Source organism: Opisthocomus hoazin, chromosome 7 (assembly GCF_030867145.1).
Source record: "Opisthocomus hoazin isolate bOpiHoa1 chromosome 7, bOpiHoa1.hap1, whole genome shotgun sequence".
Classification (NCBI taxonomy): Eukaryota; Metazoa; Chordata; class Aves; order Opisthocomiformes; family Opisthocomidae; genus Opisthocomus; species Opisthocomus hoazin.
In genome coordinates this window covers 11,044,079-11,071,799 of record NC_134420.1, presented here as the reverse complement: position 1 = coordinate 11,071,799, position 27,721 = coordinate 11,044,079, and the positions used below count along the sequence as shown (strand labels likewise).

At 40.5% G+C, this 27,721-nt stretch overlaps 2 protein-coding genes across 7 annotated transcripts in view; one reads left to right on the top strand and one right to left on the bottom strand.

Moving 5' to 3' along the window:
* Positions 1-123: 123 nt before the first annotated feature.
* Positions 124-22,179, top strand: LOC104331830 (NADH-cytochrome b5 reductase 2). Its single transcript, XM_075427617.1, is given in 12 exon segments — positions 124-316; positions 319-383; positions 386-508; positions 593-739; positions 1,518-1,590; positions 3,376-3,482; positions 4,541-4,670; positions 6,241-6,324; positions 6,878-6,963; positions 7,816-7,915; positions 9,742-9,943; positions 21,847-22,179. Coding segments are annotated over 11 exon segments (1,266 nt in total). The 5' UTR covers positions 124-138; the 3' UTR covers positions 9,915-9,943; positions 21,847-22,179.
* The window catches only part of PPFIBP2 (PPFIB scaffold protein 2), a 109,003-nt gene continuing 92,244 nt past the window's right edge, over positions 10,963-27,721 (bottom strand). For 4 of the 6 annotated variants that reach the window (XM_075427609.1, XM_075427610.1, XM_075427611.1 and 1 more), the window contains 14 exons: positions 26,281-26,322; positions 24,194-24,338; positions 22,544-22,576; positions 21,838-21,976; positions 21,046-21,174; positions 20,272-20,422; positions 19,988-20,099; positions 19,391-19,479; positions 18,282-18,404; positions 17,477-17,602; positions 16,456-16,644; positions 15,890-16,060; positions 14,224-14,289; positions 10,963-13,540 (listed from right to left, as the gene is read on the bottom strand). In XM_075427609.1, the coding sequence (XP_075283724.1) occupies positions 13,469-13,540; positions 14,224-14,289; positions 15,890-16,060; positions 16,456-16,644; positions 17,477-17,602; positions 18,282-18,404; positions 19,391-19,479; positions 19,988-20,099; positions 20,272-20,422; positions 21,046-21,174; positions 21,838-21,976; positions 22,544-22,576; positions 24,194-24,338; positions 26,281-26,322 (1,587 nt within the window). In that variant the 3' untranslated portion in view covers positions 10,963-13,468. The remainder of the gene's footprint in view (positions 13,541-14,223; positions 14,290-15,889; positions 16,061-16,455; positions 16,645-17,476; positions 17,603-18,281; positions 18,405-19,390; positions 19,480-19,987; positions 20,100-20,271; positions 20,423-21,045; positions 21,175-21,837; positions 21,977-22,543; positions 22,577-24,193; positions 24,339-26,280; positions 26,323-27,721) is intronic. The other 2 variants (XM_075427607.1, XM_075427608.1) reach the window with 1 other exon arrangement.

Below are 27,721 nucleotides of genomic sequence, written 5' to 3'. Positions count from 1 at the left end.
CAGCCGTGCTTCTTGCTGGGTGCGCCGGCGGTGCGAGGCAGGCGTCAGCCGCAGTCGTGCTGCAGCCTTCGTGGCCTTTCGTTAGGGTCGTACCTGCTGCAGGCTCGAGGCGGGGATGTTTGCGTACGAAAATGGAAGATGCAGTCTTGCCCTGTGACCTTGTGTTGTTGGGTTACGAGGCGTGCGTTCCTGCGCCTGCCACGGCTTTACAAAACGGACGCTGGCGCAGCCGGTTCCGGCCTGGGCTGCCAGAGGAGCGGGGCTAGGGGCGGGCGTTCCGCGCCTGGTGCGGGGCTGCCCCGGACCCAGCCGCCGCCTCGCCCCGCGCCGGCTCTGCACAGCGTGCCCGGCGGCGGCGGGACCCCGCGGCCGCAGCTGAGCTTCGCCCGGCCGGGCCGGGCCGCTGGCCGGCGGGGGCGGCGCGGGCTGTGGCGGCGGGCAGAGGGCGCAGGCGGAGCGGGGCCGGGGAGCTGCGTGCGGGCGGGCGGCCGCCATGGAGGCGCTTGCGGTGAGGGGTCGGGAGGGCGGCGGCGCGGGGCCGGGCGCGCGTGTGGCGGGCCGTTCCCCTGACCGCCTGCCCTTCTCCCCACAGGACGCCCCTGTGGCGGTCGCCGTGGCCGTGGTAGCTGCGTCTGCCCTGCTGCTGCTGCTGCTCAGAGGGACGGGGCGGAGGACGAGCGGTCTCGTCACCTTGCAGGACCCCCTCGCTAAATACGCGCTGCGGCTGGTGGACAAAGAGGTGACCGAGCGCCCGGGGCGGCCCCTCGGGCGCCTGGACCCCCTCCCTCGTCCCGGCCCCTTTGCTGCCCATCGGCCGGGGCGGGCGGTCTGAGGGGCAGCTGGTCCGTTGGCCTGGGGGGGGTCTGAGGGACCGCTGGTCGGTTGGCCACGGGTGGGGTGGTTCCGAGCGGGCGGTGGGCCATGGGCTGCCCCGGGTTCGGGGCCAGAGGAGCGCGTAGAGCCCTCAAGGGGCGGCTGTGGCTCCCGCAGCCGGGCTCTGCGGTGCTCCGCGAGGGTAGCGCAGGATTCTTAAAAGCATTTATGCCTACGCCGTGGTGTTACAGCTGTTTCAAGGGTAGACTCATTTCTTTGTACGCTTAAATCCTAGTTTAGAGCTGTGTTTCTCCCTTGATTTCTGTCCCGTGTGCATCAGCGAGAAGTAACCCCAACAGCCTGTGCTTCTGCATGTCGTGTCTTGCCTGATCTTTGGCCAGAAATTGTGAAATGTGCTCGCTGGCCTTGGGCAATGGAGGATTTCCAGATTGTCTTTACATAAAGGTGCTGTAGGGATTGCACAGACAGATAAAAGTCACTCCTTGTGGAATTAAAGAGAAAAAGACTGCTTCTAAAACTTCTGATCTATTTAAACTTTGCTTTTCAAAGCCATTTCTGCTTCCCTTCTTAGCATTTGGCTCACATTCTGACAAAGAACAGGCTTACTGAAGTATATTGAGTCTGAAATTCATCGCAGTGGGGATGTTGACCTCATTCTGATTTCATTTGTTTGTTTTTTTTAGGAAATCAGTCACGATACCAGGAAATTCCGATTTGGGCTACCTTCACCAGATCATGTATTAGGTTTACCTGTAGGTAAGTATTGAAAGCACTTCATCACAACTATTTCTGGTTTTAGGATTTATAACTGTACTTATTACAGTTCTTGGACTTCTGACTGGGAACTTCAGGCTTAGCAAAGCAAGGAGTTAAAACCTGCATCTGAATGCTGCTGTGTTAGAGAGAAATACCACTTTTCCCCAAGGGTTGTATTACTGATCTTTTGTGTGTGCTTTGTTCTGCTTTTGTTAAATTGTGTGGTGTAGTTTAGAATAAGAACAGTGAAACTGAACTGAGTCTGATGAAAATCACCACCAGTCAGGGTATAAGCAAGAATGATATCTGTCAAAGCTTTTTGCTATTTCTTATTTGTATTCTACTTCTATCTGTTGCCCTCAGCTTGTCAGCTGCCCTCATGCTTTTGATGAATACAGTCACACTTGTAGATGAGAAAGAGAGCAGCTCTTCTGCCCGGGAAGCTTGTAACTATATTCTGTGCAAAGCAAAGGGGAAAATACAGCTACTGTTTATAGAAAATCCTGCAATATTCAAAGCATTTTCTGTGTTTGCACTTACCTTTGATTTACGTACACATGTGTACAACTTTGTCTTGCTTTCTGTAGCACGAAGTTCAATTCAGACTAGGATTGGCACAATCTTCTTTCCTGTACCCTGCAAAACTGATGACATTGAACCTTGGACCTTGAATTAATGGTAATCTATGCAGGGGAAAGTCTCCCTTTCTGACCTGCAGATGCGGCAGATGTAACCCTGTTTGTGCTGTACCGTGTTTCGCAGTTTCCCTTGCAGTATGGCAAGTGTCAGGGCCTTTCCAGTCCCATGCTGTGAGCATGTCCTTCATGCATGCTGCTTGTCAAGGGCGGCAGCCTTTCTCCAAATTCCTTTCTGGCTGTATGGGAAAGTGTGACTGAACTGTCTACATTAACTAGAGAAATGATAAATTGAGATGTGCCCTGCAGTGCTTGTGTTTATCCAGACTTTATTCTTAAGAATTTAGGAATAAGATCCTGAAACTGTATGGGCCAGATTGCTTCCTGGGAGATTCATTGCCTTCTGCTTTTTACCAGGATCTGTTTTCTGCCAGCGTTGCTCCTGCTTTTTGTTTTTTCCATATAGCTCTCTAGATTAGTGCTGTCTGGCTGAGGAGACTACTCTTGGCAAGGAGTTTCAGTTCTTTTAATGATCAGAAAGAAACATGCCTTTCAGAGTCTGCCTTTTGGAGCATTAGGTTGGGCAAAGAGCTCTCTGTGGACAGCAGCATCCAATGCTGTGGAAGCTGCAGAGTAATGGAGGCAGGCATTATGGAGAAGGAATACGGCCCAAGGCTTTGTTCTTGATGTCTTGGTGCAGAATCTCTGGGAAGTTTGCTCTGAGGAATTGCTCCTATTAAACCACAATATGTAGTTCTTTCTTTGCATATGTGAACTGCTGTATCCTTACTTTCATTTCATTAATGAACGTGACAACAGTAAACCCCAGAATATAGTGAGCACTTGAGAATGAGGAACAAACTTCTGATATCACTATTTTACTAAAAATTTCCTACTTTCCTAGTGTCTTATCCTTGAGTCTGTAACGTACTGGCTTTCTTCAGTTATCCCATGCTCCAGAAACTTGCTGAAAAAAGAAAAGACACTAGATGTTTTATGCAGCATTTATATAGCAAAGATTTTCTCTATCATTGCGTATGCTTAACAGGTTACAATACTTGCTTTTTCTCTCTTGTGTTGTTCTTCAGGCCTGAGAAAATTTTGAAACCAGGGATGAAAAAATAATCAGATGGTAATTCTTTCTCCCTAGGCCAACACGTTTACCTTTCCGCAAAAATTGATGGTAACCTGGTGATTCGAGCCTATACCCCAGTTTCCAATGATGAGACAAAAGGTTATGTTGATTTAATTATAAAGGTAAATTTTGGTTTCCTTTAATATAGATAAATTGCTAACTGGAAGGAAGGAAGGATGGAAGGAAAGTACTTCATTTTAGTGAAATATAGAGTTTATTTTGATTGATTTTCTTTTGAATAGGATGACTGCACAGCAAACAACTAATTTCACGTTATCCTTGAGTAGTGAGTTGTACCCTGTGTATCTGCTGTATGTCACTGAGAGATAGCAGAGGTGGGGTAGACAGAGAAGGGCATCACTTCCTTGGCAGTACTGCAGGAACTTCCCTAGTATTTTTTTTTTCTTTTTCTGGCAACACACAAATAGCGATCATTGTCTCTCAAGCTGCTTACGCTGCTACTAGTACTTACTGCTAATAGCTATAAGTAGAAAACAAGTCAGTAAGAACTGCTATCTTTGGTGACCCTACAGAGATTGCAATTATATGCTTGTAAGTGTCAGAAGTTGTGCTAATGGGTTTATTAAGAAAATGGGATATAGAAACAAGGGAAATCCTTTAAACTGGGGAACACAGGATGATTTGATCCTGGGACTTCTGAATTTTCTAATATCCTGTGATAGAGTTTGTTCTTAGGCAAAAATCTGTACTCTGTGCACTCTGTTCATGTTACAAGTACGGTGAATTGTTACTAACTACTGAATGCTTCTTATGTGCTTTGAAAGGTAAAAAAATATCAGGTAGCTGAAGTCTCTGGGAAAGTCTTAGAAAGAAAAGGTGGAGCAATGCTATTTTCAGAAGGAGGCATTACAAAAGTGGGGTAACACAATGTTTTTGCTGGAGCAGTAGTGAAATGAGTGCACCAGTACGTAATCTGCCTGCCATCTGTTCCTGTTGGCCTGGCTGTTTGGAGAGCCATAGAAACATGCTCTCTCATGCACATGTTTCTTATTTCGGCTGCTTCCTGTTGCAAGGCACAACAGATAACTGAGAGCGAAGAATTGTCTCAATTTCTTTCTCAGATGCTAAATTTCAGACTTGCAATATCGTGTACTACAGTTTGTAATATTACCAACTGCTAGCTTTCCTGCAGACATCCTACAACTTGTTGTTTTTACAGGTCTACCACAAAAATGTGAATCCCAAGTTTCCAGAAGGTGGGAAGATGTCCCAGTACCTAGATGACTTGAAGATTGGAGATACTGTTGACTTCAGAGGGCCAAATGGGCTCCTTGTCTATAAGGGGGCAGGTACTGTGACGTGAAGGTGGGAGAGCAAAAGGGAGGAACTTGTATTGGTTATTTTCAGAGGTGTTTTATAAAACTTGACAATTTCATAGAGAACCTCTTTTTAAAAAAAAGTGGAAAAGAGAAAATGCACCTTTCCTGGTCTTGACCAAGAGCCCATTAGAGTTGATATGATGGGAAAGAGTTCACTGTGTTTACTTTGTGTGAGGAATAGCTGGTTATTATCTCACTCCTGGGACTATATAATTAAATATGAAAATATCGCTATGGCATTCTATTACTGAGAAGGCTGCACTGCAAAGAATAGCTACACAGATGGACGGAGTGTGTATATTGTGTCCTGTGTATCTGCTGTATGTCACTGAGAGATAGCAGAGGTAGGGTAGATGGAGAAGGGAATCGCTTCCTTGGCAATACTGCAGGAAATTCACTAGTACATGTTCCAGATGCTTCTTAAACAAGTGAGGTTGTGGCCTAAAATGCCCTTGGAGAATCTCAGTATTGTTACCGAATAACCTGCTCACTGAGAGCCAGCTCCATTTCGTGTTTAAACCAGGTCTGAGTTGACTGGGAGGAAATAAGTTCACGCAAGTAATCCTCTTTCAAGATGCAAGTGAAAGATTTTGCTTTGATCTTGACTGAGAGGGACTGTGCACTTAGCTTGCACTTCAGGAAGAGCTCAGCGCTCTCGGGGTCATGACCTTTTATGATGAGTAATATACTGCTGAATCAGTTATATCTCAGAGGAAATGAGTGATGCGTGTTTTACAAATGTTCCTTTCTGCTCTGCTTTGGCTGCTATAAAGAGTGGTAGCTAGGAAAGTTTGTTACTAGTTACAGATCTCTTAAGATTGGAATATGTCAGCTACTCTTCATGTAGAATACTTTTCATGGGCTTTTCATTTGGCTTGGTCCTTGCAGAGTAACTCAATTACAAACTAGCTGATTTTGTGATAGTTCTGAACCAATGGTACACCCAGGTGTAAAGCAGAAATTGGCAAGGTCTGCTTGTCACAGGACACTAGAAGGTAGTCACCTAGCTGACTGCGAGTGTCTTGGGGATCTCATTAGCTGGAAATGAATTTCACTAATAAAGTGCTTGATAAAAATATTCAAGGCTCCAACATTCCTGATTCTAATCTTTGCAGGGGTTCTGGCTTGATGCTGATTTAACACAACTCCCTTGAATGTGGATACACACAAATGGCTAGATCCATCGTGCAAGAGAGGATGATGAAGATGGCCTAAGAAACCTGCTTCTCTGTAGCCTTTGGCTACCCCTAGCTTTCACAGTTGATGAGTTTTCTAGGCAGTGATGTGGGAATCCTTGTTTATTATAAATTATATTGGGTAGCAGGGAAGCAGTAAATCGGTTGCTCAAAGCTAGGATTGGAGTCGGTGAGTAGAAAGAGGTTTCTACCCTTTGCACTCAATGTTGTGCTGAGCCCATTTAGCATTTCCAGAAGATCTGTCCCAATTCATTGGTAGGCTGTAGTAATTTATTCCCATGGAAGTTGTATCTGTGTTTGTTTAGGAGTTAATGTACCTAATAGGTTTTGAATATGTCTTCTAGGTACCTTTCTTATCAAGCCTCATAAGAAGTCTGAAGCAGAGAAAAAGTTTGCAAAACATCTTGGGATGATAGCCGGAGGAACAGGTAAAACAACTCACCGTATGGAATGTCTACGGAATGAAGACGTCTTTATGGATACGCGTGAGGCGTATCAAACTCTGTACCTTAGCAGCAGAGCATTTCCACCCGTATTTCTTTTCATGAGTGCTTGGTGACACTGAGGCTTTCCAGTTGCTTGAGCTCAGCCCTGGGAGCTGGCAACTTTTTGGAGTTTTAACCTTGATTTACTGCGTGACCTCAGAGGGGTCACTTCATCTCTCTGAGCTTCGGTCTCAATGACAAAAAAGATTTTAGGAGAATGTCTTGAGGGTAAAATTACTGTAAGCAAGAGAGAATGCTGAAGAGGAAAGCCCCGGATACAAGTATTGTGGTTTTGTTTTTGTTCTGAAACGATTTGTAATAATAGAATCCCTCAACCTCTGCGTTTGGCATGGATTAGAAATTCAGAGGTACGTAGCTCTGTGCAAACTAAGCTCCCACTGAAGACTGAAGGAAGGCAGCATTAATATTGAAACTGCAGCCTTACATCGGTGGAAAGAAATGCCCGTTTTTTTAACTGCTTTGTTTTTTTTATCAGGAATAACTCCTATGTTGCAGCTGATCCGTCAGATCACAAATGATCCTAAGGACTCCACAAAATGTTATCTTCTTTTTGCTAATCAGGTGAGTATGCTGACTCATCTGTTTTCCTTCTTTAATGGCCTACTTTTTTTAGCTGGTCTCTCAGCTTTTTAAACATATGGGACATTGACCCCTGGAGAAAATACTGCTCTGCGTTTCATGCTGTGCCAGTGTCTTTGGATTTGTATTTTCACCCAAACATTTACGAGAAAATATTATCTGAGATAGCAGATTTTAAAATGATCAGTATAGGGAGAAACAGGAAATTGTTATTATTTAAGTTCTGTTGTTTTGGGCTGAAATCTATGGTCTTGGGCTAAAATGATTTAAGGAGAAACTGTATAAGAAAAGCTGTGAGGTCCTTTATAAATATTGCATGGTGCTGTCATAGTTCCCATGATCTTCTTTTATTTGTTTTGAAGATGGCTCCTCATAGTTTCACTTAGAACCCCTAATTCCTGTATCAGTGAATAAATAGTGTGAAGAGATCCTTATCCCCCTACCGATTTTACTCCTTCACCGATTTCAGGGAAACAGGATTTGGTTCCACGAATCTGTTGCTACAGTTAACCTTCACCATGCTGGTACCGGACTGTATTTGCCGGAGTCAGAGACAAATCCAGCTAATAGCGATTTGAATCTGGATTAAAAAGTTGTTCAAATTGCCATCTGTGAGACTGTGTTTAGGTGGCTATTAAGTCTCACAGTTTGTTGTTCTTAATCTGAATTTACAGAAGCCTGTAACGATAATAGCCTGTCATGGAAGGGGCAAAAAATCACCTTCTTGGTTTGAATGAGTTATCATTTTTGTCTTGTTGAATGCCAGACAAGCTCGCATAAGAGGGCATCTTGAGATGGTTTGGAGCTAAACAGTGGTCTCTTTTTGTTTTGCAGACAGAAAAAGATATATTACTGAGAGCTGAGCTAGAAGACATTGCCAAGACGCATCCTGATCAGTTCACGCTTTGGTATACACTGGACAGACCTCCACAAGGTGAGCTACTGGCACACACTGGAAATGCCTTGGCTCGTCGCTGTGCAACAGAGTTTCATTCTTGTTCAAGGGGCCCTTAGTAGAGTATCAAGTCTTCTTGTCTTACACCTTTAAACAACAAAGACACCCCATAAGCCTTCAGAAACAAGCCTTACTATACCACCTGTTTTGACAAGTGATCTAAACCAGGTGGCCCTAGAAAGTGTGAACTAATAATTAACTCCTGTTGGGTCAGTCATGTTATTCAGTGGATCTTTTGATGTGTTTCAGGATGTGCCACTTTGGTCCTTTCAGCAAAAGTTGCAGCTCTGTTTTGGTCTATCATCTCCTGAGTCAGGTTATGTTAACATTTTTCTGGCATTAAATTGCTTAATATCTGTAAATAGTACCTGCACATCTTTGTTTCGCGAAAGCTCTAGGTTAGATTCTGGCAGAACAGAGCTCCCATGTATATAAAGGCATTAACTATAGGCTGGTGTAGCACTGAATTAGAAATTGCGGGAGAGATTGAACTCTACTGACTGTCCTTTGAAACTTGGGTATTCATGTTTGCTGATGTTGCAAGCGATCTGAGCTTGTATTTAACAGACATAAGAGCCACACTGAATCAGATCAAAGTTCTGTAACTGTTGTCAGCAATAGCCATGAGGAGGTGGCCAGAGAAGAGTAATCCGCAAGCCTTAATACTCTTCTAGTCTTTAATATTTCTCAGTTCTGAGCCAAATGTGTCTCTGCAGCTGTAGTAACCCTCAGTGGACTACTTTGTCTCGTTTGGAGCCCGCGTGAGCTCTTTGGCAGTCTGTTAGTGGTTCTATAGGATTAGCACTTCTGTGTGAAGAATGGCGTCCTCTGGTTTGTGTTTGCCTCTTAATTCTTGTGTTGGAACAGAGTGTGAATAGGTGCCTAGCAGCTGTCTTCACGTTACTAATTTTACAGACATCTACCAATCACCCCTGCCGCCCCATCTCTTCTATCCTGCAGATTTCTGTTATTCCCCATGTAGCAGTGATGACATACCTTTGTTCATCCTTGTTCTCTCAACCTTTTCCAGCTCTGCTATGTCCCTTTTGGAGCTGAGCAGATCAGAACTGAACGGCAGTGATCAAGATGCAGGCAAACTCCATATTTTTAATTTGACATTGTGTTCCCTTTTTCTTTTCTAATACTTCTTAACATTTCATATGCCTTTTGACTGCTGCTGTTTTCATAACTGCAATAGCTTGCTCCTGATAAATGAGCTTTAAGCACACACAAAAATATGTGATGGCAGGATTATTTTTCCTACTTGGCTTACTTTAAATGGCAGATGCATTCAATAATGTCACTGCTTGAAATCATTTAGCATTTTTCCTCTTTTTTAATTTTTGTTTCTCTCATCACTTAACTACACAGCAGAACTTTTGTCATCATCAAACTTTGTCACCTCACCACTTGATCTCTTTTCCATTTCTTTTTTTTCATGTGTTGCATGGCACAGATCTCAATAGCCCTCCCTGCACAACTGCCCTTGGGGTGACCGCTGTTCACTGGAAAAGCTGATTTACTCTTCCTGTTTATTCCTACCTGCTGTCTGATTTCTTTTAAATCTATCATTTGTTCAGACTTTTCTGTCTTATCAATGAGTTCCTTGTTATCCACATGCTTGTTGTCCCTACCGAAGGGGACCACTAGGTTTGAGCTCAGTGAGAGATTTAGCCCTCTCTTGGCTTGCAGTGATGGTGGCATAACTTTGCTGGTTCTTCAGCTGCTTTGCGAGTACAACATATGCAGTTTAAAAAGGCTTCAGACTATACAGATATTCAAATTAACTGTTTAATTTCTTTCAGATTGGAAGTACAGTTCTGGCTTCATCACTGCAGACATGATTAAAACCCACCTCCCTTCCCCCGGCAGTGAGACGCTCATTCTCATGTGTGGGCCACCACCTATGATTCAGTTTGCGTGTCAGCCCAACCTGGACAAACTCGGCTATCCCAAGAGCAGTACATTTTCTTATTAACACTGTTGTCATCTGATACCTTTTAGTAAGTAAGTACTGCATATTTTCCTACAGGAACAACTGGGATGTAACTGTGCAGTATTTCTTTTTGTGTGTGTGAGCGTGCTTTTTAACCGCTTAATGTAATGTATGTGGTTTATAACTTCATAATTACCTTTGCGTGTTTCAAGAAGTTGAGCGATTACCTTGAATTGTATGGAAGTAACTTAGTCTAACCTTTGAAATTAGTATGAAATGTTAATTCTGAGAAAAAAAAATTAACTGACGGTAGGACAGAGATAAAACCACTTGTTTGTTAACATGGGTATGGAATTTGGGAGAGGGATATAAAACTGGACTAGGATTACTTGACTGTGCTGTATAGGTAGTTCATTTAGTGCATCCTGGGGAAGGAGAGTACAAAGAACAGGTTTGTTGTTTGTTTGTTTTTTTTTTTTAAATGCTGTTTTGCAGGCCTATATCCAGGGGTTAAGCAAGAAGTCACAAGATGCTATTGAAAGGTGTCTGAGCAGCATTTGAGTAACATGCAAGTTGCTTATTACTGTAACAAATTCACATTACTGTGAAACTTACTCAGGAGGATTACATAACTTCATGCCTTAGCTAAACAATCACTGCCAATTGTACAATGCAGAGGTAACTATCCAGCGATGTTAGGTCACTTGAAAGTCATTCTCTAAGTGTAGTGCTTGCTCTTTTGGTAGTTTCAGAAATTTCCTCTGCTTAAAAGAAAGCGTGTCTTCTTACTTCCTATTGTAAGCTATGCTGAGTTGATCTTGAACTCAGCTAATGCCTCATCCCAGTATTTTTACCACCAGAGCATTTAATTCTTAGTCTTCAGTGCCTGAAGTACTGCATGTTCATTTCCAGCAATTAATTTATACTACATTTGGTCTAGGGTCTCACAAATGCCTGAGCGAGAGGACATGTTTCTTCAGATGCCAATGAATGTGTTTACTAACTATTTTTATTCATACAAAGCAAAACTAAAGGAATCTGCTAGGTAAAAACTGACATAGGGGGTTTGTACTTCATCAGTTACATTTGTAGCGATAATGCAAAGAAAGACACAGGGATTCAGACTGTGACTCTGTACCTGATGAGAGAACAACCACGACATATTTGTGTTAGAATTATTACACAGTCAGCAGGAGATGGAGGAACATTCCAAATTTATTCTTAACAGTCAAAAAAATAAGCATTTACGCCTATGTTATGCTACTTAGGATTTCTTACTATATATATATTAAAAAAACACAATAATTTTGTAGACTGACTATAAACAGCCAAGATAGCACAACAATACAGTGAGTTATAAATACATCATCAAAAGAAATCTGAAAATCTGCTTGGAATATCCCAGTGATATTAAGGCTGCCTCTGATGGAGCAGCTTGTCCTAGCTGTAGTGCTGTAATAAGTCTGCTGGCTAATTAATGTGACAAAGTACTTCAAATGCCTGTAATATACGATCCGGTCACTAGTGCTGACTGCATTGCCAGATTGGAGGTTGTACTTGACTGGTTTGTTTAATATCTTTTATTAAGTATTTTTAGTGTGCTAATGTGTAGACTGACTTCTGATTCCTTTGGATTTTCCATTATTATTTCATTGTTCAGTGACTGAAAAGAATTTGCCTTGGTTTTACCATTTTGGACAATAACATCGTGTGTTTAGCTTCTAAAATGTAATCATACAGCGCAGGGTCCATCATGGAGTGAGGATTAGTTCAGGTCACCTTTAAAAAGTGCCACTGATAGCTCTTGCTGCATACTCTGGCCAGTACCTGAGATTCCCCCGTATTCTGGAAGGTTGTGGCTGGGAATGATCTGCCCTCAGGCTATATTAATACGTAAACCAACACCCTGCAGCCAGCAAGTAATGCAAAGCATCCATATGCATACTAACTATTTTCTTTACAACTGAGTAGATTTCTTTTCTGGCATTTCCCTATTTACTAAGATATCCTGTTAATAATTTATTAATACATGAGAGTCATGTCAACAGATGCTACAAGTAATTGCTGTTGTAAAGGAAACACTTTCACCCTCAAACAGCCCCTCAAGTAAGCAGTGAGAGGCTGTTTCCCTCTGTTTACAGTGCTGCAGTCCTACCTAGCTCAGTAGAATAGCAACAAATCTATTTGTCAGGTGTTTTAAAGAAAGAAATGGTTTAGTATGGTACTTGCCTGATGCTCCTTAGTCACATCTTACAAGTCACAGAGCAGAAATGTTTGTCTCCTATTGCTAAATACAGTATTTTATGAGACTCTGTCTGTAGCTGAAATGAAAAGAGAACTGAAAGTGAACAGCAATATTGTTTACAGCATCACCAGTTCTCATGCAAATGTTACAAAAGTGTTTCTACCACAATCTCCAGTCCTCAGGGCTGTTTGCAGCCATATGTCTAACTAGGTGTAACTGCGGAAATAAAACAGGCTTATTGCCATCCCTGTCTGCTGGAGAGCCTGTACTATGTTTCACACCAATCAGGCACAGGGCTCAGAACACTTTATCTGAAGCATCTTGACTGTTCAGAAGGTTTCTGAGCATCCTGATGCTAGCATCTGTGTGTCAGTACTAGCCATTTCAGATAAAATTTCAATGTACAGAAAGAGCCCATTCAATAGTTCTAGTTACAGAACTGCCATTTAAAACCAAACAATGGATCATGCTGGAAATTGTTGCACTTGCCCTACAGAGCGCAGCAAACGCCATTCTTAAAGTTACAATTACATTAGTTAAGTGTTGTGATTGCTCCTTGATTGTGAACATCTTGGTGTACATGTAAAAAAATCACATGATAAAAAAAAAATCACTTTGAAGCACCAGCTTTTGAGTCCCATCAGTTTTTCTGGTAGTCTCAAAGTTACATTTCCTGCTGCAGTTGTTCAGCATCTTTCTGAGTTAGGTAAAGATTTCTGAACAGGCCATCTTGATTGCCATCCTCCTGATAAAAGCAAGGGCTTGATGGATAGTATTATGTTCCATTCTTCCCATTCTGTGCTGCACTTGGAGAAGAAGAGGGCAGGACATGCTAATGAAAGGGATGAGAGATTCCTTTTATAGGAAACAGTCTCTGGCAAGACTGCAGTAGTGGTTACTGAGCCATTACCACTGCACTCACTAGCATCTGTCTGAATTTCTAGGTGGCTCTGTTTAGTCCACAGGGTATTACGGAATATTAAAGATTCCTGCATTACTAGTTAACTATAAAAATAAAAAATTACAAAAGATCTTTCCTATAACAGTACATAAATATATCATGTAAAAGATGACTGAATAAAAGGATAAAACAGGTTGCCAGTCTTGGCTTTCCAGACCCTGGATATGAGTACCACTTCTCTCTCAACACCTATTTCACATTATGAAATATATAAAACAGAGCAGAGGAGAGTTACCTATAATGCATTGCTACATTGACAATATGAAATGCTATGGGGCAAGTCTCACTGGCAGACAAGAGGTAAAGCTTTTCTGCACCACAGCAGGAAGCTTCTCCTGGCCACCCTCTGGACATGCATGAGGTATTAGTGTTCTTGGTCATGTTGAAACATCATCTCCAGTCTTCAAAGGCAGGCGTTAAAAACCTGCTGTCGTTCAGCATTTCGTCTTGGCTTAACATCGTCTGAAAAAGCGAGATGTGAATGAGTAAGCATGTTCAGTTAGAGGCCTATAGTTAAAGAAATCCAACTGTAATGAGATCAGATTCACAACAGAGGGGGTTAGAGCCACAGAAGAATAAAATGACTTTCTCAAATGGAGCTTTAAAGAAACTTATTTGCTTGAGAAAATTCTCACAGAGATTTTTGTGTGGCATGTGACTCAACTAGGTGATATAATTCTTCATTATACCTTTCAGTCAACTTTTTTTTTTTTTTTAAATTAGCTGCCGTGGAGTCAGGAATTAATACAATGATTTTTTGTTTGCTTTCCATGGAGTTTTAGCTGATGTAAATTTTCAAGTCTGTACCTCTTTGCTAGACTTTGTTGTGACTAAGGCATTCGATGGTGGTAACTTGCAAAATCTTTGAAGAATTGCTTTCATTTAAGGGGATGAATATCTGTCATTGGGTCAAAGAGATAGCAGAGTTTGTGAAAACTTAAAATAGGCATAAATGAAACTCAATTGCTAGACTTATTTAAAAGCAGAGTTTTTTTGGACTGTGAATGCACAACCAGGCTACGAAGAAGTATTTAACAAGAATAGTGACCCACTTACTCTTAACTACCACCAGCAATGACCAAGTTTCACCGAATGCTAGCAGAATACATTTGTGACTTTAAAACAAGAGTGAAATTGGTACATACCGTAAGATGGCTTATGCCTTGAGAAAGAGCCCCTATCTGCATTACTGTTCCTTCTGAATGTTCCATCTGTAAAAGTATTCAGGAACTAGTTCAAGTCAGACAGTATGTGCAATTTGATTCACTCTACATGCATCTTGGGGAGGTATCCGTGCCTGGACAAATGAAGTCGTGGTATGTTTAAAAGCCCCGATTTCTGCATAGTAACAACAAAGCCTCCATGCTATAAGGTATGTGAAAATACATTTAACAGTAGGAAGAGTGAATGCTGATTAAGAAAGATTGATTCCATGAAACTTGAGCTGAAATTCACGCAAGAAAAGAAAAAGCTTAACTGATATTATTAGTGAAGAGTGATATTTTCCTGATGGTGTAACACTTATTATACTTCTGGTAGTCATCTTCCACAGGCAAGCGGTAAGAGTCCTTCATGATACAGTCCTACCTATTCTTATATAAAAAGGTTATCAGTTCTAGGGTGCTGAGATTTCAGCATGACCACATGCTCAGAAATCATGCTTAATTGAAAGACCACGCTCCTAGAGAAAAGCCCCCTGTTTTTGTAATGCTTGAACAACTGCACAGCGTAAGCTGCTGGCTCAAAATTAACGCATTGACTTGCAATTCTTAACTGTGCCAGTGGACATCCATACTAAATTAATAGGATTTGGTATTGTTCCTACTTAAGAACAGTGCTTTTTTTGCTACAGTGTATGTTGAAAAAGACAATGGTTAGATAATGAACACAAATGAGATGTTAGATGCAGTAAACCATGCAAATGAAAAATTTACTTTCACGGTTAGTCTTTTCAATTTTGTGACCATTCTTTTATTAGACTTAAAATGTTTTATCTCACTTCAGGTCACTGGAGATATGACAGGTTACCCCAGATGCCTCTGTCTGGCTCTTGTGTGTTGCCAAAGTTCACACAAGCCTCCAGGAACTCCATTTTTCAGGGTTTACATCCCTTTACACAAATCAAAATTGAATAAAATTTGACGGTTTTTAGTCTTCATCATTTGTCTGTATGACATCTAGACACAGTTTCATTCACAAGTTCAGTACTGCATAACAAAAGTGAATTATTTAAGTATCGTTTTATTAATAATCTTGTTCATTACTGATGCATTGTTTTCACATATACGGTCTAAGCGTATCTACTCCCCACTGTACATAATGACCGAAAAATTCAGTTGGATTCTTTGATTAATGTCTGTTAAAAACATACAGTCCAGTTGTACTTTAATATATAACTTGATAGCTTTGTACAAATTAGTCCTAATAAATTTATTAGATTAAAAACCACCCATAAAGATAATGAAAAAAAGTAGTGTGCCATACTGAGATTATGAAAGCTAGAAGTACAAAAGTCTTGTGTTTACTGCAACCTCCACCTTAACTGTCAAAAGACATTGATCTTCTTAGTGTAAAGGTGTTATATGCCTGAAAAAGGGCTTGAAGACGGATGAGTTTATTATGATGTTGCTTAAAAAAGTTAACTTGACAGTCTTAGTACAGAACTCTTTCCAGTGTCCATAGCCAATACTTTCTCAGTGAGTTCATGCGGATGTAGCAAATACTTTGTTATATGCTAACATTTGGTTATTTGCAAGCTTTGGAATGCATGGAGAGGATGAGATGAGAATGGTGTCAGTCAGTCTGTCCCACCTGATCCAGTTCCTTCTCAGTGAACGGACTAAGTCCTTTGTATCCACCATAGTTTTTCTGAGTACCGTTTGTAGCAGCTGGGTTTGTATCCATAGGACAAATGTAGTCTGTTGATTCATCAAATTTCTTTTTTCTTAAGTTTCCAAAATGTGAAAACCCAAGTTTCTTTGGCTAAAATAAGAAGACAATAAATTTTTAATAACAAAAATAAGATTGACCTTTAAAAAACACTCTCCTTTTTGATTTCCTGTATACCCTAGTCCTTAAAGTATGTAGATTCGAAACTAAATAAATCTAATTGTTTTCACATTGGGAGTTACAGTTGATTTTGAATACACTTAGATAGTGTTCCTTCTAAGAAAAGACAGAGGGGACTGTATGCTTATTTCAGAAGCTGATTTACACAGATACAAATTAAATGTATTGGTATCTAGAATTAAGGAAAATGTAACACTCTGCCTAGAACTGACCTCTCCCCACCCATGTTTGCCCCTTATTTGCTTTATAAGACAGGGGAGAGGAAGTCTGAAATTCTGGAATAGCTCCTTTTTGAAAGCAGTACGTACCCGAACTTTGGCAGTGGTGGTCAGAGGTGTGTATGCTGTTGACTCTGTTATTTCTCTTTTTTCTTGTTGCGCCTCTGGCCCTATTAATACGTTAAAATTGGTTGTTAGGTGGCGTCGCAGCAGGGTCTTTTGAGGTGGAATATTCAGCAGCATTGCCAGTGTGTCGCCATTGAAGCGAGGTTCGAGCATCTATTAAAAAAATGGCAGAATATTTATTTTTTTATATGGTTACGTATTTACAGTAATAAACCATTACAGTGCTTAGCAGAGGGATTTCTCATTCTGACGAAGCTAGCTGTCTACATTAGACCTTTTCTAACTCACTCGAGATACGATGCTCACTAGGGTTTGAACAGGAAATGCATGAAAGTAGGCACTAAGAAATGCAGAGCGTGATCAGGCAAATACAGAATTATGTTTATCATCAAACCTTACATTTGTCTGGATTGAACAAATTTGTTTTCAGAATTTTCTGCTCTACTTTTACTGCTGTAACTGAGAGTATAAACTTAATCTTAGCACAATTTTAACTATTTCCCTTTTGCAAAAATTCTACAGCACTAGAATCACAGTATTTTAGAAATGTGACTTTACTAAGCTGCAGATAGTTCTGAATGTTTCAGATTAAAAAAAAAGTCATTCCTGATTGCTGGCAAGACTGCTGTGAGTTCAAGACAGTTATTTATTGTGGCTCAGAATTCTATTAAAACCACTCAAAGAAACACTCAGTGATGCCTTATCAGTAAGTTTTTCTTTTTCTGTACTGCTGTTGAACATTCATGCACAGCTCAGCTTTGATTATAAAAAATGTTTTAGCAGTTCCTTTTTTAATTTAGTGTTCCTTCATAAAGTTAAGAAGCATGGATCAGATAAAGAGGTTCTTTAGAAGGCCCGATCATGCTGTCATATTGCAAATGTATTTTTTTCCTCCTGCTTGACAAACACCAGATGAAAAATGTTTTATATTACAGTCTGCAAATTTTTAGTAGATATGTAGTGAAATCTTAGAAAGTGTTCTCACAATCAGGGCACCATGTACTCCGCTTCCTCGAAGGTTTGGTGCATATTCTGCCAGATCGACTGATCTGAGCCATTCCATCACTCTGTGATTGGACCACTGAACTACTTCGGAAGGTGAAACGTTATTCTGTTAAAGTAAGCAGAAAAGATGATGACAATATAGTTTGCCTTGCTCACAATATGTATCCTCGGTTCAGATAAAAACATTGTTTCTCCTCTTCCTGGAAGAGCAGAATTTTTTCCCTGATTCTAAGGTATTGTTTCTGTTCAAGGCCTCTTTCACACATCCTCTGATGAGATGGCAGGTGTAGTCTAGTACAGATGAAACCCCATATATTGCATCAAGTAGTATGATAATAGAGATTACAGATACTGGGTGTGAAAAAGAGAGCATTTTGAGAACAACATTATTATCAGGCTTTAATACTGTGAGAATAAGCTATGCTGACCAGGTAAGGCAAAAAACTTACAGTCTTTGAGAGTTAAAAATTAGGACAGGCAAAGACAAAACATTCCAAATTATTCTCACAGAAGTTGAATTAACTTCTTTAAAGTAAGCAAGTAATTTCTAAAGGGAAGTGCATGAGACTGAACTAGTAAGTGGCTCAAGCACTGAGCAGATTTTTATTATCAGTGAATACGGGTTAGGTTCCAGAGCTGCGAAGCGGCAGAACTACTGCTTTAGACACAAGTGTGGAATAGCAGTGATTCTGTTGTATGATTGTACACTGCTAACTTTCTGTCCCCTTTGGCTGGAATCGGGTAATTAGTGCTTGTTAAATTAATTTATTTAAACACTCTTTTACCTCCTCAACTGGTCTCCTGCGTAGACAGTGGGGGTTAAAACTGTTGACATGCAGCACATGAATGGCACATTTAATACTCAGATGATGCAGCTGGCTGGTGACTTTCAGAAAGAGAAGGTCATTCTGTAAGGGAGAGAGCCTTTTAAGTGGCACAGAAAACGTACCAAACCAGGTACTTGCCCCAAGAAGTACAATTTGAAGCTTGCTATGTAGTTTTATCTAAACCACAATAACTATGATTTAGGTAAAATAAAAGTTTGTATTTTAAACAGGGTTTTTGTTGGTTTTGTTTGTTGTGGGGTTTTTTGTTTGTGGTGTTTTGTTTTTTTTAAATCTTGTACCATAGCAAGACCTGGCTAAAAAATGAAGGAGAGCTTGCAGCCTATTAAGTAAAATCCCGGGCCATGGATAGTTTTAAAGTATTTGGACAGTTTCTGATCTGGCTAAGCTGGTGGTGTGGGTGGGACCACTGCAGCTGGCAACACACACCTAACAATGGAACAGTGGGGACCATGCTGCTATAACAAAGGCTCCTTAAGCAGCATGAACAAGGCTGTACTTTTGATAACAGCTAAATTAGGCAGTTTTTTCATAGCACAGTTAACAAAAACAAATGCTAATTATGCAAACCTGGGCAGGGAAACAGTACGAAAACATGGTGGCTATGTGTAGTGCATGGTTTGCTGCTAATGTGGTCAGAGCTGTAGAAATGATTGGAATTGCTGCTTATCTTCAGTTTACTGAATGCTGTTGCTAACTTGGTGTGGAGAACAACACACTCCAGAAGCTGCATGCAGAATAGGTCCTTTTGCCTTGAATCGTGGTGTGCTACATGCTATTGAAAGAAACACTTTGCAGAAGTTAGCTATAACATATCCTATGACTTCTTTTATGTACCTGTGTTAGTATTACTGATAGCAGTCATGCACTAGACAACACAGGTGAGTTACTACTGGCACTATTTCTGTCCTGCAACAAATTCTTTAACTGCACTATTTCTGTCCTGCAACAAATTCTTTAACTGCTCACATTCAAAGGAAAATTCTACAATTCTTTGCTCATTCTGAAGTAAAGTTTGGTTAAATGGAGGAAAAAAGATTTTAGCTTACCACAGTTAAGTACTGCAACATTCTCCCATCAACTCTGGATTCATGAAACTGGTCTTTGTACTGAGGTAAACCAATGTCATCGAGCCACCCTGCAGACACAAGGACAGTGGTGTACCCATATCAGATCAGTGAGAATGTAGCCCTCCTTTCCTTCTGGACTGGGCTGGTGTCTTCTGAGGCATTCTGGTAGCTCGTTCTACCTATTCACCTTTACAAAGCACAGCCTCTTACCAGAAGCCTAAAAGCAGTTCCCACCAAACAGCTTTGTCCACAAGAGCCCTGTGATATTTTACACATAGTGTGTGACTGAGCACCTTCTGCAGCGTAATGTGGCTCTTGCAAGATTGAGCTCTCTGCTGCTTACTTCTCTGCAACGTGAATGCCAGAGTTCCCCTTGGAAGATCATACTGTATAGCTGTATATGTGGATGTCAAGAACACAAAAATCTTCATTCTATGGAAAATATTACTATGTTGAAACCTAGTGCTCTTGAAAAGGTGTTTGGTAACGGCTTAAACAAACATACAGCAGGCAGCCCAGCCGCTGGGGTGGAGGAAATTCCTTTCCAAACACTTCCCTCGTAGTTCAAACACTTACGTGTCACCCAGATATGATCAAGTTGTGCAGACTTCTCATCTTGTTTTGCATTTATTGATTTAATGGCCAAAACTAATTTCTTCCTATGCAGTGGATGCTTTATTCCCATTTCCTGCAACGAGAAGCGTTAACAAATAGTTTGCCTTGCCTCTGGCTCTTTTTGTCTCATTAGGTATCTACGAAAATGGATACTACGTATTTCAGAAAGGCAGACCTGCCAAGAGGTCTGGTTGTACAGAATCAACATGTATGGTTGCTCAAGAGAAATAGTTACAGATGATTACCTTTTCCATGTCCTGAGGTGTCGCAGTTAACAGTGTATGGCCTGAAGTCACCCACTGCCTCGCAAAAATGACATACTGACCGAGACCAAAGTCCTCAAGCCAGTTGCAAACTCTTTCAGTGCTCCACTGAGCAAACGGAGCATTGTAGTCACTGAAAAGTACAAGAAATGTTTGAAAAATCTTAAAGGAAAGAATTACGGTTATTATCAGAAAGCTCATCGTGTGCCAGAGGCAGTACTACAGCGTATGTATTAGTGTGCCAATTTTCTGTGCAACAATAAAAGCCAACAGCCATTCTCGCAGTATAGGCCGTGGTACCAGTGCCTGGTTCCTTTGGCTGCCCAGCCTCAACTTGTGAACAGTTGGGGGGGGGGGGGTGGGCAGGGGGTGAATAAGTATTTCGCATTTTCTGTTTGAAAAGAGGAAAAAGGGAGTTGCGGAATCCTCATCACTTTGCAGATATTCCCACATGACATGATCAGTTCTCTTCTTTAACGAGGTGAAATTTTTGACACACCCAACAAACAGTTAGCACTGCAACCTGCAGTTTAAGGAGGTTACCTGAGTAAGGAGGTGAACTGCAGTTTAAGGAGGCTCCTGAGGAGCTACTCTGGATACATTTTCTACCACAGAAATTCTTTCTAGTTGTTGTGGAATTCCACATGTAATGAAGTATGTCGGGAAAAATGTATTTCACAAGAGCAGGGTTTGGCTGTTCAGTACATTTAACAATACTGCATAATGTGCTGTGCGAGATGAAGAAGGAACCATTACCTTTTCTGGCCTTTGGTTTCCTTTGATCTGGATAACCGAGGTCCAGCTGTTGCGCGGAGACCACCTCTTCGAAACTCTGCCAAACCCAGGTCGTCTGCAGGGAAGTTACCTGACTGAGTTCTTCTTATTCTTTCAAGACAAGAATGCCAAGATAATACCATTAGCTTGCAAGAGAAAACAGTTGTTTCGTACGGAAACTATAATGACCACTAGAAGCTGTATTAATCTCCCTGTAAACCACAAACATCTAATTCAAGTGGGAGCTGAAGAAGTTCCAGGCAAACACTGTCTAGACCTAACTCTGAGGAAAGAAAAAAGCTCTGCCGAGCAGGCATAACCCTTCAACCCAAGTAATAATCCACACTGGAGGCCAGACTTGTAAATGTCTGCTGTCCTGAAGCAGATGATAAAGCAAACATAATAAAACGCAGTCCCCCTCCTTTTTGTTTCTATTTTTTTTCTCTCATTTTTCACCTGATGGCTGAGCAACTTGCAATCTTTTAATTTTTCGTAGCGGATTAAACTGTTGGCATTCTAAATTGTTAGCATTATTATAAGACAGCAGGGTGTATTGTTTCTTCCAAAAGCATGACGCTCTGCACACTACCATCCATTTTTCTACACCCACGTGTACGTAGAGACCCACCCATACAATCACAGAGCTGCCTTCTCTCCTTTTCCTGAATTTTACTTTATTCTTACTGTATATATTGTAGCTTTTGCTGAGAACTGGATTTATTCTCAGCCAAAATGCTTTAACAGGGAACTAAAAAAAATAAAAAAAAATCTTACTTTCCCCAGATTTTCTTGATCCCTTTTGGACTCTTTCTGTTTTCCGGAGACAATGGAGATTGTGGACCTGAATCTGTTCCTGAAGAAAGAGGTGAAAGTTCATCCGAGACTACTGTACCATCCACATTCTCTGTTTCTCCTGGATTAAGAACAGTAATAGCCACGTTTTATACTAATTATTAATAAAGTTGTTATCTGAGAGACTAATGATTAAAAGCAGAACATAGTGAGCGCATCTATAAAATTGTTCTTGTATTAAAAAAACCACGCTCAGAAGGTGAAAAACATAGCAGCTGTACATTTGATACAAAAAAGAAAATAATAAAACATTGGTTAAAATAGTATTGTTATTTCAGTCATTTGTATTTAAATACTTTATTTTAATCAATTCAAGGTCTTCAGACTGAAGCAGACTTTTGCCTTGCCTGTTCTTAATACCAAAACTCCTCCATTAAAATCAGTGGGAATATTTCTTTTGACTTCAGTGAAAACAGAATGCAACATGGAAGAAGTATCTTAAAAAAAAAATCCCATCCAAATGCCATACAGCAAAAGCTGTTACTTCATTTCAGTACTGCACTCAAGGAAGTCAATCTGGATGCCCCACTTGGTATTAGTATTTCATAGAGAAAAGAAAGGGAGGAGAAAAAGGAAAAAATAAGCAGCAAAATTCATGTTAAAGTTGCATCTTGTTTGGATACAGTACCTAGCACTGGTGCACTGACACTCCTGATGCGATCTTCAGTCATCCCAAGAAGCAGAAAGCCAGATGGAGAAGCAAAGAAGATATAAAACACCAGCAAAATAAAGTTACAGAAGAGCAAAGAAGTAAGCTAAGCATTAAAAGCAGAAACAAAAAGAAAAGAAGCGGTTACGCTTGACATGAAAGTGAATATGCATTGGTATGCACAAGCCCCAAGAATTCTGCACAGGTCACCTTAAATTGTTAGGGGTTTGAGGTTTGTTCGGGTTTTTAAAAACTATTCTTAAACCATTTTAACATATTCAGCATATACTACAGAGCCCCATAAAGCCAGCAGAACATCGGAAATAAAGCAGTGACTAAGATTACATCAAATTCCTCTGAAATACAGAACTGGAGGTATAATGAGTTTACTGCACATGCAAGAAACAAACCAACCTGCATAAAAATTCTCTTAATTTAGTGTATTTAAGGAGTCTCTGCTTGTTTCTAGAAAAAGAACATTTTCCTTTACAAGATCAGCCATCCTTGGACAATCCTGCAGTTAAAGACTTAATAGCATGGCTCACGCTTTGCCGACAATGCTGCAATCACAGAAAAACTCTCTAAAAAACCAAACCTAAACAGCCCCCAACCTACTGAAATCTTGAAACTACGTTACCCTACCAGCTTTTAGGACCATGAGGTGTTAAAACCAAAACCGCCTAAAAAGACCCCAACAAACAAAAAAACCCAACCGCAACTTTTAAAGCGTAGGAACACTTCAAAATCATGAGGGGTACTCTTGTGCCTGAGCTCCCAAGCTCTGCGGTCCTTGGCAAGTACCCGGTTCTGTGCCTCACTGTTCCTACTTTTTGTCAATAAATCTATGTTTAAGATGACAGTGGAAAGAAATTAATATAGGCTTCCAGACATGGCTATGGTTGTGGAATAACAATGTACCTGTATTTTCAAAATCCACTGATGTTTTTCTGCACCTAGCAAGTTAATTTTTCACTTGTGGGTCCCCACAAGCTACAGCAACCAGTAGTGCTGATACTAGGATTTTTGCCCAAAACTCACTCATTAGTTGTATTGTAAAGTTTCACACACTGAAATGCAGTGGGATGCCAGGGATGGGCTTGTTTGTTTTAATAAACCAATCTAGTGTACATTTTTTCAAAGTGTTGACGATGTACTGGCTGTGCATTTTTGCTTGCTAGTTTTTTAAGGAAGCGGATCAGCAGGCTCAGGAGAGCACTGGAAGCGTGTCTGGAAAAAATACTGGTTATTGCTATTATCCGTATGTCTGCATCTCTAAAAGTTCCAATTTTTAGTTACAGATTTGTTGGCTTTCAGAATGCTCTCCCCACAATCTTCAAAACAGCATCTCTTCATTACTTATGCTGTCAATGACATCAGCAAATTATATCGTCAAGTGCAACAGAAGAGAAGGCTCTAATTAAAACTGTCCTTTACCCTCCAGTGAGCTGACGTGGAATATTTTTGGTACATTGTTAAAAAAGAAGCAGAACTTTCCCTAACCGAATCACGTGAACGTCACAGTCCACGGTTCTGGCATGGCAGATTATCTACCATGTCACGCCCCGATCCCGCAAACGGTTTGCTCTCTTCCCTTCTAGACAGCCCTTTCGGGGAGGCGTGGACACGTACTTAGGCCCAGGCTGCCGCTGTCCTCGCTGTCGTTCATGCCACACCTGTCCGGCGAATTATACGTTCCCTGCTCTCCGTTCTGTAAGGGTCGAGGCAGCTTTCCTGGCAAGGTCTGATACTTGCTGCCTTTCACAAGTGGTTTACTCTGTTTTTTTCAAAGAAGGAAAAATAAAATAAATATATCAAATCACTCATAGCATTTGTGATCCAGTACACAATATTTTAAAAGCTGAGAAAAAGGTATTTAAAGCTCATGGTTCAAAGTGACTCCACACCCTCAACGTTCCTTCTCACAGATAATTCCATTTAAATCCAATAGGCAGCTGACAAAGTTTTCTAGTTATGACACAGCCTTCTCTTCCCTCATATGCCCCTTCCACTTCAGCCAGACTGTATTTTACATTTAAATATATGTTGAATATTACCTGGTTTTGTCATAAGAATTTTTCTAGCTGCCTCCGTTTCCTCTAGGACCCTGGCACTATACAGTAATTCGGTCCTTCCAAGGTCAACTTTGGTAGTGCCAGAAATGCATTTAGTTACTTCTCAGCCTGTTCTTTGCTCTGTCGATTTCTTCCCTTATGTTTCACCAGACTGCCTATGTTTCTGCCTCACAATTGTATCTCACCAGAATTTAAGCCAAAAAGTATTTGTATAACTCAAATTTGGTCAAACATATTTGCCCACCGCCATTACTAACAGTAAAAGAATCAACAATGAAGTTAGGCTACAGAAATTTCACTTTTGTAAGAATTAAGATCTCTTTGCATAGATAACATTACAAAGGCAAGGTTTAAAAAAAAAATTATAGCTAAATATCTAGTTGCCAAATATATAATTGCCAATTCTATAACAGAACCTAAGCACAAGGTATACTTCTGATATATGCTGGGAAGAAAAGCCTAGACTAGGCTGTATTGTAGGGCTACTCTGGATGGCTGCTGACTCTAAAATTTTTGTCCATGCCAGGCTGACACAGAGCCTAATGCACGCTTGCCTGCAGCTGTGGTACTCACATACAGCGTCACCAGCATCAGCGAGATTATTTATGCTGGGAGGACCTTCTTCCAGCAACAGAGCTCACAAGAGGTGGTCCTCCAAGCCTCAGTATATTGTACTGAAAGGGAGCAGGTACGTAGGGTTTGCTAAAAACAGAATATCTCTCAATTTTGCTTGCATTCAATTTCTCAGTGATCAGCTACTCCTTGTACAAGGGTAGATTAGAACTTGCATATAAATCTGATAGTTTTGAGCCTAACAAGACACTTTTCCAGCCAAAGCATGTGTTTCTCAGAGATAGATACTTGTCTACAGTTTTGTAAACTGCACGCTGAGACTTCTTCAGTACTGAACCCAAATGAAAAGATGGAGGAGCCATCGCTCTGGACAAAAACATATATCCCACATCTGTCAAAACTAGAGGAACATACAGGCTTTTCCAGAGGACAAATGAACCTGCAGCTCCACGTGACATTAGTGGGAGTGGTGTACATTCAATGTGTGGTTTTGAATAAGTTCGTATTGGTAAATGTTTCAGTACTGGAAAGGAGGTTACATAGGAAAACTTTGTACTGAAAATACACAAAACATATTTAGTATAAAGAAACACACAGTGTGCTCCAATTTAGTGACCCCATTTTAACAAAATTGCTTTAAAACATTTAAAACATTGTCTGTGACAGGATGATATGTGAAATATTTAATGAGATAATAACCGCTGGTTTATGTATTCTTATTTCAAGGCCTAAAGGGATCTTTGTGATACTGTAACTGCAGTCCAGATTCCTTAATTCCTTGACCCCTGCTCCTCTTTTGGCAACTGCAGGAGTACATCCTGAATTGCACCAAAAATTGTATGAGTAGAGAAATTACATTAGCACTGTATTTTCTGAAATTGACTGACTTCAGCTTCTAACGTCACAAAAAAGAGATTTCCCTCTCAAATCCTTACCCCTGCTCTCAGAGTTTATCAGTACTTGAATTATGCAAACATTTTTAAAAGAAAATGAATATAAAATGAAACCACAGCTATACTATCACAGCACATCACAACGGACAAACGTTCAGAGAGTTTACAGTTAATATACCTCTTGTTCTACAACAGGCTGTACTGGTTTTCCGTCTACATACTACGGAGTTGCAGGGAGGGTAATTTCAAAGTTTTATGGAAAAAAGCAACAGACAAATGTTAGTATCAACATACATACACAGAACATCAATTGTAGTCTTATTACTATAGTGATGATACTTAATGCATTGACAATGTATTGCATGGTCTGTTATCTCTTCATTTCATTTCAATAAAATATATACTGCTAAATGTGTTTGTTCACTCTACAAAATTTGGACTCTGTTTAGGTTCTGTTGTGATCAGAGGAACTCTCCTATTTTTAGGCTGCTGGGTGCTCCCTGTAGACTTCCTTTAAGCTGAGAACATAATAGTTCTTGAACAGTTAAACCAACATGAAAATGACTGACATAAAAAGACAACATACACAATATCGTATGTATCCAGCTGAAACCGTAAAGAAGAGCTGTGACAGAAATGAAGTGATAAAAATATCAGCATGGCTAGGTCAGAGACACCAATGTGTTTTATTTTACTATTATTATTGCTGGACATAATTGGAATTTGAGCTTTGTGCAGAGTGGAACAGCTCCAGCAAACAGCGCCGCTAGCACGGGCTCTTCTGGACTTAATGCAGGAAGCAAAGTCTTGTCATGGCAAGCCAGCAAAACAAGGTCTTGGGGCCTTAGTTTTGGTTGTAGCTATTTCACATTTAGCCACTCACTCATACACATAGCGAGGTCTCATTTATTTCATGAAGAAGCCTCATGCCTAAATTAGGGCATACAACGTAAATGTATGTCCTTCCTGGACGTGGGGCTGGCTTGCTACAATTCTCTCATGTCCTTGGTAGTTTATTGTTCTTCTGTGGACTCTGATTTGACAGATAGAGCAGATTTACAGCCTAAATGTGTAGGTACAGCCTTATCACATCATATCACAGAGACAACTTAAGTTTTTGAATTTCAGACAGGAAAATAAAAGTTATGGAAAGAAAACAGACCTTCATAAATTCCACATGGAACGAAATGTTAGTTCTGAACTGATTTGTCACATGTATGGCCACAATCAAATGAGTGCAACACAAATTTCAATCATTCTATTTGGTCACTGTCATCTTCAGAGATTTAAGAAAAATTTTAAAAAATTTGAACAACTGAAACAATCACATTACTAGTATCCATTTTAAATGGCTTTACTAGGTGTGGGTAATCTAGTATTAAGCCTATTTTGAGTATAGAAAGTATCAATAACAGTCTCACAGCATAATTAAAAGTGCGGAAGAATTTCAGTGTACATAATGACAAAACAAGTCTCTGGACCATAATGTAATGAGACTTTGTAAATAGGCAAATTTTATTCTGAAATGGAATTAGGCCTCTGAATTAATAACAGTGCTCCTGCTGTTTAACTAAGGGAGCACCACTACCATCTTCAGGAATGCCATTTATATCAGAAGT